The sequence below is a fragment of the Protopterus annectens genome, chromosome 5.part0 (genome assembly GCF_019279795.1).
Source record: "Protopterus annectens isolate FY-2018-M chromosome 5.part0, PAN1.0, whole genome shotgun sequence".
NCBI lineage: Eukaryota > Metazoa > Chordata > Ceratodontiformes > Protopteridae > Protopterus > Protopterus annectens.
In genome coordinates this window covers 299162679-299176585 of record NC_056735.1, presented here as the reverse complement: position 1 = coordinate 299176585, position 13907 = coordinate 299162679, and the positions used below count along the sequence as shown (strand labels likewise).

The 13907-nt window shown below is 36.1% G+C and overlaps 1 protein-coding gene across 6 annotated transcripts in view; it reads right to left on the bottom strand.

Annotated features, from left to right (window-relative positions):
• CNKSR2 (connector enhancer of kinase suppressor of Ras 2) overlaps positions 1 to 13907 on the bottom strand; it is a 2909208-nt gene that overhangs the window by 284163 nt on the left and 2611138 nt on the right. For all 6 annotated transcript variants that reach the window (XM_044072276.1, XM_044072278.1, XM_044072277.1 and 3 more), the window contains one exon: positions 12289 to 12796. In XM_044072276.1, the coding sequence (XP_043928211.1) occupies positions 12289 to 12796 (508 nt within the window). The remainder of the gene's footprint in view (positions 1 to 12288; positions 12797 to 13907) is intronic.

The following is a 13907-nucleotide window of genomic DNA, read 5'->3' as shown; positions in this document are numbered from 1 at the left end:
GAAGGGATATATCACACCACCTTGGAGGAAGGAAATATCTGGGATTTTCCAAGCTTGCTGCTTCCTTGTTCAATTTTATCATATGTTCATAGGTATGTACTAGGATAGCTGCCCTTGCACACAGTTTTAAGTCTAGTCAGTTTCCCTTTTAGTGCTCGAATTAACTTACCCCATTTGGTTAGAGATTGGCTTTATCCATCCTATAGTTGCTAATAAAATATCACCCATAATAAGAATAACAAGGATAATACCACAGATAATTGGAGGAGAACCATGCAAGAGATAAAGCATTTAGGGGCTGCCTCTGTCCATTATTAGTAGAGGAGGCAGTTCTGGGATAAATTTTCTGTTTCCCATTCAAAGCATTTAGGGGCTGCCTCTGTCCATTATTAGTAGAGGAGGCAGTTCTGGGATAAATCTTCTGTTTCCCATTCATAGATTCCAACTGTATTGGAATATAGACAGGGATGAACTTTGTTTTATGTGGATGGGGAATCTGTTCCAGAGTAGCAATATCCCCTGTAAGATATACCTGTCCCTCCAAACTGTTCTTCTGATGTTGCAGAAGAGGTATAGATCCCTAGACTGAGTATATCTGATGACATCTGACTTGGTCATGTGCAGTAAATCCATCAGTACTGGGTCGGAGAATGCCTTGTATGCCAGACACAGGTCACCTCTTAGCAGTCTGTAGGTTACCAAGTACAGTGACAGGACTTTGAGTTGATCCATGTAGGTCTTGCTGTTTAGGTCTCATATCCCTTTAGTAAGATACCCCTGTAAGGTTTGTAGTTGCTGCATGTATCTGGACAGATGCACGGCAAAGGGGTCAATATATATTCAATGACTAGCCTAATGAGAGCTGAATAAAACTGGACAATGACATCCCTAGAGCTAGACACAATCCCTTTGTTTATAAGCTGTGCAATATAGAAAGACTTTCTTATGAAAATGGACACGTTAGTTAAAAGTTAGATCACTGTCCACATAAATTCCCAAATCCCAAACAACTTGGTCAACTCTTAGGGTGTATTGTCAATGTGGTGGTAGTTCAGTGGAACAGATGACTTCCCAAAGGGTACAATAATGCATTTTTTTGGTGTTTAGTTTCATTTCAAGATTTTGGCATCAGTTATTTATTTGTGTCAAACCTTCCTACAGGATGGCTAAGTCATTTTCAATGACTACTCCTAGCTTGCAGTTATCTGCAAACTTTGTCAACCAGAGACTTTTGGTATTTGGCTTTTACTTCAGAAAAGTAGATGCCCAACAGGAGAGTTCCAAGGACAGAACCCTGGGGGCTTCCACTGGTTACCAGTCTCTTTGTGGAGGTAAGTTCCCCTATTTTGATCATCTGCAACCTATATGTGAGCTACTTGGCAAGCCAAGTGGAGTTTATTCCTACTTTATTTAGATTTTTTACTATGCCTGAGTAGGGGATTGTGTCAAAAGCTTTAGACAGGTTGAGGTATGTGGTGTGTATCATTTTGCCTTCATCTATAGCTTTGGTGACCTTTTCAAAGAAATCTACCAATATGAGTAAGCATGACCTGCCCATGACAAATCCAAACTGTTAATAGTTTTTAATAGTTTTTAACAGAAGTGTATGTCTTTAACAGTTGAGTTTGTGATGTCACTTAATTGTTTGATGGAAAAGTATTTTCTATTGGTTTACAGATATTTTTAAAATGAAAGTTTTTTATTGTTGAATGTATTGTTTTCTGATGAAGTCTAATGACAAAAGCGGAAAATAAATTGTTGTTTACACTAAAAAAATTGTGCCTTTTGCTCTCAGTTTAAGTTCCATTTCTTGTGGCAAATCCAAACTGAGTCAAGGACAAGTGTTTGGAGGTTGCCTATGTCCTGACTGATTAGTTCCATGATAAATCTTTCCATGGCTTTACATATGAGACTGGGCAGACTTATGAGTCTGTGGAAGGTCCTCCCTTAAGGCCTTTATCAATATTGACTCTTGATGCTAAAAAATCATTTACTAGGCATTGGAAATCTATTAATTTACCCCCAAATTGATGAATGCTGTGAGATTTTAAGAGATATCTATAAAGCTGCAGGAAAACAAAGCGGCTTTCTTCAGCAAATAATCACCTTATTTAAAGCTGATAAATAATAATTGATTAATACTTTAGAAATTATTATTATCCCCTAGTTACTGAATGAATATAAGTTTTAGTAAAGAGAACTTTGATATATCCTTAATCTGTCCTGTCTTGCCTTTTTATCCCTGGGTATTAATATCCTTGTCTGTGCGAGTGTGGCTGGTTTTATTAATGCCTATTCAAGCATAAGAGCACAGATGTTAGATCAATCATATCATTCTCAGCATAGACAGAAATTGTACTAGTAAGCTTCATTTTGTCCTTCCTTTTTTGACTTAGGTTATATCCTCTTTTACTGCTATTGTGGGCTGCTTTTAGGTACCTTGGCTCTAGATGATTGTCATTGTTGAAGTGACACCTAGACCCCATGTGCAAAAATGGGATAAGGGGTTGAGGATGGATAGATGCATCTGACATAGTTCATTTTAAACTGCACTTACGCATATGTAGATCACAATTTTTTTGTTTTTCTTCTCTCTCTCTCTATTCTCTTCTAATGTAACGTCAGATCATTCTCATTATTCAAATTAGACATTATATAAATACTGAAATAGACATTATGACTTCCGATCAAGATACCCTTTGTTGATTTTTATTGTTGTTGATCAATCTCTATATTTGATTATATAACTAGTCATTAAAAAAATTTGACTTAATAATATTTAATAAAAAAAACATTTATCCCCCAAAAATTGACAGCAAGACCTTATCTTAACCTTATCAAGGGTTGAGCTGGATGTGATTTTCAATCAGTGTTTGTTTCCTTCACATGGCCTACCCCCAAATATATTTTAGTACCTTTCAAAGCTAAACTTCCTTGGGATGCAGTGTTATGAAAAGGTAGTAGGATTTAAAGACTGATTATAGATGGTGCACTTTATTCTATGACAGCACTGCATCATGTGACAGCCTGTGAATTTTAATTTTTGGGGGTCTTTACAGCTTTCTGGGTTTTTTTTATACTGTATGGGGAGTCCCCACCTTTTTTAATTACTGCTGACACAGCATATTTTTAAAATTATGGTTTAATATCTCTCTCTCAGACACATGCACACATGTTTTGCTAAAAAAACTTTTGTGAAAATGAGGTACAGTTTGTTACATGCACAGAGTTAATGTAAAGAGAATAATGTGCAGTAAAACCAATCAAATGTTTTAAGGTATAGTCAGTGTGAGTGATGCACATGCTAGATGTTGCTAGCTCATTTGATTTAACAGCACTACAATACTACCAAGCTTACTACGTCGTACGGCAAACAGAAGCCATACATATTCAACAGAAGATGACACATTAAGTTGGCTTACTAGAAGCCTTAAGGCAGTGACAGGTCTCATGAACAGGACTTTGTGCTGAAGTCTCAATCTGACATCAAACTGAATAGCTTTATGATACCACAGGAGACATACTAATAAGTGTAGCTAATATGCAGTTTAGAATAATCACAGATCTAGTTTGCTAGTTCTTCTCAGTCAAGCAGAGACATTTGGGCTACTTGGTTAACAAGGTTCAATATGTACTTAAAAGAGGGGAGTTGCTATAAAGGGAATGAGATATGGGTACATAAGTTAAATAATGTTTATAGGTAAATTATTTCAGAGGAAGTATCAGGAAGAAGAAGCTAGTACTGTAGTACATGTGACAAATGCATTTGCCAGATTTAGACTGGCTACAAGAAATGTTTTAAGGATGGAGAATGAATAACAGGAATTGTCCACAGAAGCAGAGGAGTAGAGGGTTTGTATGTTTGTATGATCTATACATGTATATATATATATACATGTGTGTAAATATATATATATATATATATATATATATATATATATATATATATATATATAGAGAGAGAGAGAGAGAGAAATCTTTGTTTCTGATGATTTGTCCATCAGCTTGGTATGGTATCTAGATAATGCTCCTCACTGCATATCTTAACTGCTGTTTCCGAAGTTGTCTCTATATAATTATGCTTAATTGAATGTATGTAATGTAGCACCATAAATCAGATATCGTGCTGTGAAGCAGTATTATCAAATCTGGTCTCATCAGCAATCTGTTAGGAGTAGCACCCACCAGAGTATTTAGTGGCCACAGAGGCAGCCAAGAGTTAAAACAGAGATGTCAGCTGTTAGGTTTGGTGATTTAGCATAATGTCCCCTAGTAATTCCTGCAGCACAGCAAGCACTGTAAATACTGTGGGGAGGTTGGGGGAAGGGTTGGTATTAGGCCTGTATTTTAACAGATCATAAAGCAGCATCTCAAGACTTAAAATCAGGTTAGTCATAACTTGCATTGTTGAATCATTTAACCAGTTCTGATAATTCTGCCAGCAGTTTTATAGTGCTTTATCAGGCTCCCTATTCAAATATTGGCACTCAAAATGCTGAGTGCTGAGATGTGGAAAAAAAAGATTGAAACCACAGGAGAAGAGCGACTCAAACATTGCTCTTCTCCTATAAACATCTTTTTTGCTGGGGACAAGCCCACATTGCATCCCCTGATGTGGGGGTCCTGGCAAAACTTATATATACTAACTCCAAGGTTGCCATACCTTGGAGAAAAGGGAATATTTTCGGAAATGGCCATCTATGACTTAGTATATGTAAGTCTGTTTTTGACCATTTAATCAACATGTATCAGGACTTGCTCTAGTGAGTGCTGACATTTCAAAAGGATACCAGTTTGCACCTTCCTGACCAATCAGGTTTTTTTATCTATACATTGAGTAGGATAACCAAACAAAACTTACAGCTCTACAATGTCAAGGCTTGGAAACCCCATTTTATCATCATTCAAGACATGGACAATGTCATTATGTGCTTTCTCTCCTGTATAAATTAAGACTGGGTTACATTTGAGTTATGTGTGTGTGTGTGTGTGTGTGTGTGTCTGTGTGCATGTGTATATACATATGCACATAATTATGGAAATTATTTTCTTTTCCATGTACGTTGTATTTTTAACAATGACAAAACTCTTGCATTTGACAGAAGAACACTGACCTAATCTTCTCGTCACTAGAGAATGGAAAATGTTGGTCTTCTGATTCAAGTAATGGACCAAGTAGTCACCAGGAGCCAGCAAGATCTTAAGTCCAGCAATCACTCACTCTCCTTCACATACACACAGACACACACATACACGCATATACATGCATCCAACTCTCTCTCTCAGTTTTTCCAGTTTACAAGCCTGGCCCTCCTGTTAATTTCTTTACATAAAAATTATGAAATTAATTCACAACAGGAGATGATATATCCTACAGATAAATAAGAGAGACAAAAAGAGAAAGTAAAAATTAGAAAATAGGTAGTTGGACAGAAAAGTCTGGTGTAAAGAAGGGTTCCTAAAGGAACACTTCAGCAATAGCTCACATACTTCTGTGGGTAATGTAGGATTTACCCAACTCTAGTTCAGTTTAATCAAGAGGATGAAGCCTGAGTGATTAAGGACAGCTGTAGGTAACTTATTCATTACTTACAGCCAAACATCAGTTATTGCTTTTATAGAATTACATTATTTAAGAAAAAAATCTTGCCTTTTTCTAAATAATGTAATTGTATAATTGGACTTTAATGCTTCTCCATGGCTTCTCTCAGTAAGGAAACACCTAAGGTATGCACTGTGTATGTACGTGCCAGTGATGACAGACTTCAAAGCATCTTTCCTGCTTCATTTTTAAGAGAATCCGTAGTACGTATGTATGCACTGTTGGACACTTCCGGTTTCCCATGATTTGTTTGTTTTCCTTTCTTCTAAAATGTTTATGAATTACTTTATTGCAAGGAGCAGTTTTAAGGCATATATGAAGGTGTGTTATTAATCTTTAGATTTTGTGTTCTACTTTTACTTTTCCTCTCAACATTATGGAGGTACTGACAGCAAAGAAGTCTATGACTTGTGTAGCCACACTTATTCCTATGGGAAATGATGGATTTACAACTGGTAGTCAGCATGTATGTCATTCATTGTTAATCACCTTACACTGTATAATTCTCAATATTTACAAACAAGGGTCAGAGAGATTTATCATATCGAATATGTAGAAGTAATCAGAAAAATGGGGGTTGATCCCAGCCACTTCAGGAAGTAAATGGTCATGAACAGATTTCAAAGCTAAAGGTAGACAACAAGGTAAGACTGTTAAATTAATCTCAGAACTCCTACAAAAAATTGAAAACAGAAATGTTTACACCTCTCAGAAACTTTCTTAACAAATCAGAGAACAGAAAGCTCTGTAAGATTGTAAAAGGGCAACTGAACTTTCCTTCATAAAAGGAGAAGCAAGAACATCAGCGTGAGCTCAGATGCAAGTAAAATCATGTCACGCTGTTGACAGACAGACTTTTCACCATATCTAGCAGCTAGTGGTACATGCAACACAAGGCAATATGGTGTCACATTAGAAAGGTCGTGTCAGACAAATCTTACAGAACTGTGTGGTTTGGCAATTCAGGCAGTAAATGAGAAAGGATCTGTTGATATGTCTTACGTAGATTTTGGGAAGGTGTCTCACAAAGTGCTGTACAAAAAAAACATGAGGCATATTAAATAGACTCAAAATAGGTCAAAGATTGATATCGTGGATAAATTACTGAGTAGTCAAAACCATACAGCAGGTCACAGTAAATGGAGCCTATATAAAAAAAGACAGTAAAATGTGGATATTACATCTGTCAGTATTGAGGATGATCCCATTCAAAGTCTACATACATTTCAGAAGATCTACAATGGAAGCATACCTTTTGCTGATGCCATAAAGATTTTCACTGGGTTTGATGCAAGCAGAAGGTGGACAAGACAAAGAAGGGGACTTGGAATTGTCTAAAATGAATTAATAAATTCAATGCATGACCACAAGATAATAGAAAATATAATCTGTAAAAAAAGTGCACAATTAGAGGGGCAGCAGTAGCAGCAATAAAAGCAGAAAGGGCATTTATAGCAAATTATTTAAAGACTAGCAAATGGGCGTACCTTCGTTGAAGGTTGTGCGTCAGAGCTGGTAACTCGGCACGTAAAAATCAACTACCAATCATTAGCGGACCGGAGTTCTGCTGTGGCGACCCCTAACTGGGAAAAGCCGAAAGACACAACACAACATTTAAAGACTAGCAAGCACGGTAACAAAGTAACAAAAGCAGAAAGAGTATTTATAGCAAATTATCTAAAGACTAGCAAGCACTGTAACAAAGTAACAAAAGCAGAAAGGGTATTTATAGCAAATTATCTAAAGACTAGCAAACACTGTAACAAAGTAACAAAAGCAGAAAGGGTATTTATAGCAAATTATCTAAAGATTAGCAAGCACTGTAACAAAATAACAAAAGCAGAAAGGGTATTTATAGCAAATTATCTAAAGACAAGCAAGCACTGTAACAAAGTAACAAAAGCAGAAAGGGTATTTATAGCAAATTATCTAAAGGCTAGCAAGCACTGTAACAAAGTAACAAAAGCAGAAAGGGTATTTATAGCAAATTATCTAAAGACAAGCAAGCACTGTAACAAAGTAACAAAAGCAGAAAGGGTATTTATAGCAAATTATCTAAAGGCTAGCAAGCACTGTAACAAAGTAACAAAAGCAGAAAGGGTATTTATAGCAAATTATCTAAAGACTAGCAAGCACTGTAACAAAAGTAACAAAATAGTTGGGAGGGTGGCCTAATGGTTAAGGTGTTTGTCTTACAAACACAAGGTGCAGGGTTTGAGTCTCGCAAGGGATAACTGGCTAGGCTTAAAATGGCTTGCAAGGGCAGTTAGCCTAGTACTACTCTATGAACCTATGAAAAGCAGAACAGGTATTTATAGCAAATTATCTAAAGACTAGCAAGCACTGTAACAAAGTAAGAAGGAACGCAAGCAAAGTACTGGCACCTACAGCAACAGGCATCACAAAAAGTTATTATCCTTCTGTAAAATGATGTGGTAAGGCTACAGGCCTTGTCTTAATACTGTAAGCAATTCTGAAGATCAGATTTATACCAATACAATTAGAAAAAACTGTACAAAGAGTGTCATGTGCTTTGCATCCAATGGCATATGAATAGTCTTGGGGAAAAGGAGGCAAAAGGGGGTTATAAGAAGAACATTTCAGTTGCTCAGATGAATTCATCAAGTTCAAGTTGTAGATTCAAGTATGACAGATGGATAAAGCAGCCTTCCTTTAGAGGTGAGAGCACCAAATCCAGTAACAAAACTGAAGGAAGTCAGGGAAGCATACAATGGTAATCCTTCGCAGGAGATCAGACTATTATCCACATGGTAGGAAAACAAAAATATTAAGCTCAACCAAATGGTCTCAATCTTTTAAAAGAATAACCTTCCTGAAGAGGTGATACAATAAATCTAGTTAGAATGCAAGAAAATGTTTGAAAGCTATAAGGCAATCCAGTACAAAAGTATAAAGAAACAAGTGTGTAGGTTAGTAGGAGCTGCAGAGTAGACAGAAGGTATTGACATGAATTTATTAGGTGAGCAGTGAAAGTGATCAGAGAAAGTGGGAGAGGAGGTGATATAATTAATAAAACAGAGACGTCAGAAGTGAGGTGGATAGTCAGATTAAGAGGTAATAGAGGTAAGGGACTCAATGATAGAATTCCACTCAAGCCTATACTAAAGAATAGGTCTTTACGAAAATGATGAAGTAGATTATACACATTGTGTAGGAAACTGTTGTATTCATATTTATGTGTTTATTGTAAATAAATGTTCTTAGTTATGATAAGTTAGTCATTGAAAGTGCATATAAATTCCAATGTTATAAGGGTAAAAGAGTAGAACCTTAGTTTTGATGAGTACGTGAGACCTCTAGAGGTATATTATTAGTCTACACTGACATCTTATAATTAATTTACAAGATTATTAATTGTTACAGTATTGCATATATGAAAGTCCTATATATTTTATGTACTCATATTTATGTGTTTATTGCAAATAAATGTTTTTAGTTGTTATAAATTAGCCATCATATGTGCATATATAAAATTTGAATGTTAAAAAGTAGAATCTTAGTTTTGATAGTAAGAATGACCTTCAGAGTAACATTACATTGTGACTTTGCACTGGCTTCCTGTAATTTATCGTGAATAAGAGAGAGTACGATGTATCTTTAAAAAGTGTGACTGATTGGTTCTTAATTGATGATTGTTTAGTAGTTGTTTTTTATATATAAGGAAGTGTTTGCATTTTGTTTTTATGGTCTGATGAAGTGGGAGGTATTCCCATGAAAGCATTTACCAATTACAATAAAGACGTTTTTCTTTTAACTGTGGAATAATATTTGACTCAGCTTGCAATTGTATTATTGGGAAAAGACTTTATCTGGTTTATGATCCCTGGATATTTGTGTGTATAGAATAAATAATTTTTTCCATAGGTTCATAGATAATTACTAGGGCATTTACCCATTTGGATCTTTAGAATCCTTCAACATGCTCTGTTTATGTTGGTAAAGGGATTTAGACCTCTTAAGTGGGTGTTTATGCCCCATTGGCAAATGCGCAGTAGGTCTGACAGGACAGAATGTGTTGAGGCTCTGTACACAAGCTAGAGATTGCTCCTGAGGAGCCTGTATGAAACTGAGAAAAGAGAGAGAATGCTTTGAGATAGTCTGCATAGTTTTAACTGTTCTTTTACTATGCTGCTCAACTGCTATGATTTGGCACTGGACTATGAATTTGGTCCTCAAATTAAGCTTTGTTCCTCACGGAGTTACAAATGTTTATAGAGTCATACATGCTAAATAATACACATATTATTAAATAAATTATCTAAGTCTCCTAAAATATTCATTATCAATAACTCTATTCATAAAAAATAAGTTGGTGCTTTTCTTTTAGGCACTTCTACTATGATTTTCAAAGGAAAATGGGAAGATTTTCAATGCGCAGAGGTTGAGAGATATGCTTTCAACAACAAAGATATGACATCATTATTATGAGTGATATCTTAAATTTCCTGTATTATAGGGGGCAAACTATTTTGCTGTCAGATGTATAGTAGAAAATACTAATATCAGACATCTGGTTGTGTACTTCACAAAGTCAAGACATCATAGCAACAATCACTGTTAAAGTGCCCCTCCCTTGGTTTTGTAAAAACTGATATTGCTAAAATATTGCCTTCTGCTGGTCACACAATATGCTTCAGCTAGGAAATGAAGCTTTGAGAAATGTCACAATGCCAAACTTTCTTTAGTATTATTAGTATGGAAGGAGTATATTTCTTTCACATTTGAAGAAGGAAAACCTATGAACTTAGTGCTTGGTTAAAGCAGATAATCACACACACACGACACCTACTATTGCTTAACTTGTGACTTCAGTTCTTTAAGATGTCATTTTCAGTACTGAGATCCCAGAGCAGACATCTAAGGATGGACCTTTTTAAGTAAAATCAGCTTTGTTGGCTTTTTCTAATTTCTGCAAATCGGTTTCCCTGTGGATTTTGATGTTTGCAGATGACATTGTGATCTGTAGTGAGAGTAAGGAACAGGTTGAGGAGACCCTGGAGAGGTGAAGATATTCTCTGGAGACGAGAGGAATGAAGGTCAGCAGGACTAAGACAGAATATGTGTGTGTGAATGAGAGGGAGGATAGAGGAATGGTGAGGATGCAGGAAGTAGAGTTGGTGAAGATGGATGAGTTTAAATACTTGGGATCAACAGTTCAGGGTAATGGTGAGTGTGGAAGCGAGGTGAAGAGGAGAATACAGGCAGGGTGGAGTGGGTGGAGAAGACTGTCAGGAGTGATTTGTGACAGATGAGTACCAGTAAGAGTGAAAGGGAAGGTCTACAAGAGGGTAGCAAGACCAGCTATGTTTTATGGGTTTGAGATGGTGGCATTGACAAAAATGCAGGAGTCAGAGCTGGAGGTGGCAAAGTTAAAAATGACTGGGTGTGACAAGGGTGGACAGGATTAGGAATAAGTATATTAGAGGGTCAGCCAAGGTTGGACAGTTTGGAGACAAAGCCAGAGAGGCGAGATTGTGTTGGTTTGGACATGTGCTGAGAAGGGATGCTGGATATATTGGGAAAAGGATGTTAAGGATGAAGCTGCCAGGTAAGAGGAAAAGAGGAAGGCCTAAGATAAGGTTTATGGACGTGGTGAGAGAGGACATGCAGGTGCTTGGGGTGACAGAGCAAGATGCAGAGGACTGGAAGAAACAGAAACAGATGATCCACTGTGGTGACCCCTAATGGGAACAGCCGAAAGAAAAAGAAGATTTCCATTGCTATTACTGATTCTGCTTTACCTGGCACAAACTATGGGTCAGACAGACAAACTGGATTTTGGGGAGTGTGACCAGTGGGCAAGAACATAGCATATTTAGTCACAAGTCTATGGTTTTCTTACCAAGTTCTGTCTGGGTTAGTAATGAACTGAAAAAAGTGAAGGAGGAACCAGAGCCACAAATGTGAGATAAAGAGTTTCCAAGGAACAGAAAGAATAAATCTCATTAACATAACACTGGCCTGTGATGTACTGTGAATGGATTTTGATCAGAACTCAAAATACTATAATGATATTAAAAAAATAATAACTCAAAGAAGTCACTTATGGTGCATTTATTGGAAACACTCACTTAAGAATAAGGGTTGCACAAGCATTAGAAATTATATTTTTGGTCCAAATGACTCCTTTATATCTCAGTGGTTTATAAACAGTGCAAAATAAGAGGCATTGGACTATCTTTAATTATATGTTGTGTTTTTCTAATTCTAAAAGAAAAAAATATGCAAGTTTAGATAAGAGTTTGTCCTTAATACATACACACACAAATATATATATATATATATATATATATATATATATATATATATATATATACACACAAATATATATTCCCATCAGGTATCGATAACTACAAAGGAAGGATTCCAAATTCAGAGAATGATAGATAACTGATTTCTGCAAGTACCAGCAGTAATTTTCATTTGCTGGTGATCAGACTCCTTTTTACAAACATGAATGACAGGGACATGCATAGTGTGTGTTCTATATTATCAAGTCAGACTATCACTGCTGAAAGGGGGAATACATAATGCATTTTTTTAATCATTCAAGGAGTTGCATTTCTACCCAATATATACATATTTCAGAATATGCTTTAGTTTATTGAATCGTCCTCAAATTCTGTCTTTTTTTCATCACATTATAATCGTTGGTTCATACTTACATTGCTCATCTGGCTTGGCTTCCTGATCATCTTTCCTTAGAGGGATTTCTGTCGGATCTGAGGCACATATTGAAGAACTCTGACTGAAGTGACTGAATCCACCATCCCGAGGCAGAGTAAAGCTCCGAGGTTTCCCTCCATTTCCACTGAATGCTTGTACCCGCTCACCTTCTGTGAAAGGTAACTGCCCATAGTGATCTTGTAGGTGGCACTTCTGAATTGGCAATGTGGATTGTCTCCTGTGTTCAGGAGACATTACTCCAGAGTCACTGAAAACTGAATCTTCCAGAGGCAAAGTCTGAAGATAGTGCAGTCCAGAGCTTGTTAATGGAGTTTCAATGAGGTCCTGCCAGGAACGCCGATGGCTTGCAGTTTTGCGTACTGGTGAATCAGTGCTACTTCCTGCTTGCTCCTGTCTGAACTCCTCATGTGAAGAGTGAGATTGGGAAGTTTCAGTTGAAGATAGTCTTTCATGTTTGGGTTCTAGGTAAGGGCTTGCACAATTCCTCTAGGGGGGAAAAAGCATGACATGCATTATTTTGTACTCAGTTACTAACAAATGCAACAAAGGTTTGCAAATGAAGTCCGACAAATAAGCAAGCTATTGGGAAAAGGATACAACTTCAAGCAGAAATGATTAACATCATAATCCAAAAATATTACATAAAACACAAATGCATTATTTATATCAAACACCAAAATTTGGTTGTGCTTGTTTATTTTTGGGTAATTTAACATAACATATGCATAATATAGATTAGTCATGGCTATATATATATATATATATATATATATATATATATATATATATATATATATATATATATATACTATATATAGAGGTCAGAATACATTCATTAGGCGATACAGTGCTATTTATAATAGATATGTTCATCTGACAAAAATATATATATATCATTTTATAGCAGTTACATGACAGAGTCTATTACAGACTTTTATTTTACTGATTCAGGAATTTGAGTAGATGAAACACTTTTGCATTACATATGAACAAGCAAAGTGAAAAAATAAATGTCAACTTGCCAGAAAAATAGCAGCAATAAAATGTCATGCCATCTATAGGTAACTATTGAGTTATTGTTCCAAAACAGATACGACAGATGGGTTCTTAGAACTATATCTGCCTTTGTGGAAAAAAAAACATTAAAGGTACAAAGGCTGTTAGCAGAGATGGATGAATGTTCTGAATTGTTAATGAGCTTCTGTCTGTGCCCAAGCTGACCCCTTTTAACTTTATTTGCCAAGTGTCTGATTTTGAGCAAGTCACGTAACCAGACAGTGTTACTTTGTCTACCCTGAAAAGGGACAATTTATCTAGTATGTGTATCCAATCAACAAACTGATGAAATAAAAAACATACAAGTTCCTGTTCATTTTGTTGACTATTTGCATATTTCCATAAGTTGATAACAAATGTGTGACTGTCAATCTTTGGTAACTGCCTTCTTGTTCTGAAACCTGAATTAGAATTATTTTCTTTCATAACTTTATGTGATATTTTCTTTCACTGAATATTTTCCTGCCTTTGAGTACATTTAAAAACAAGGACATTGTATTACCATTATGCATCATGCAGCCTTTATCTTTATTCTCTCTAG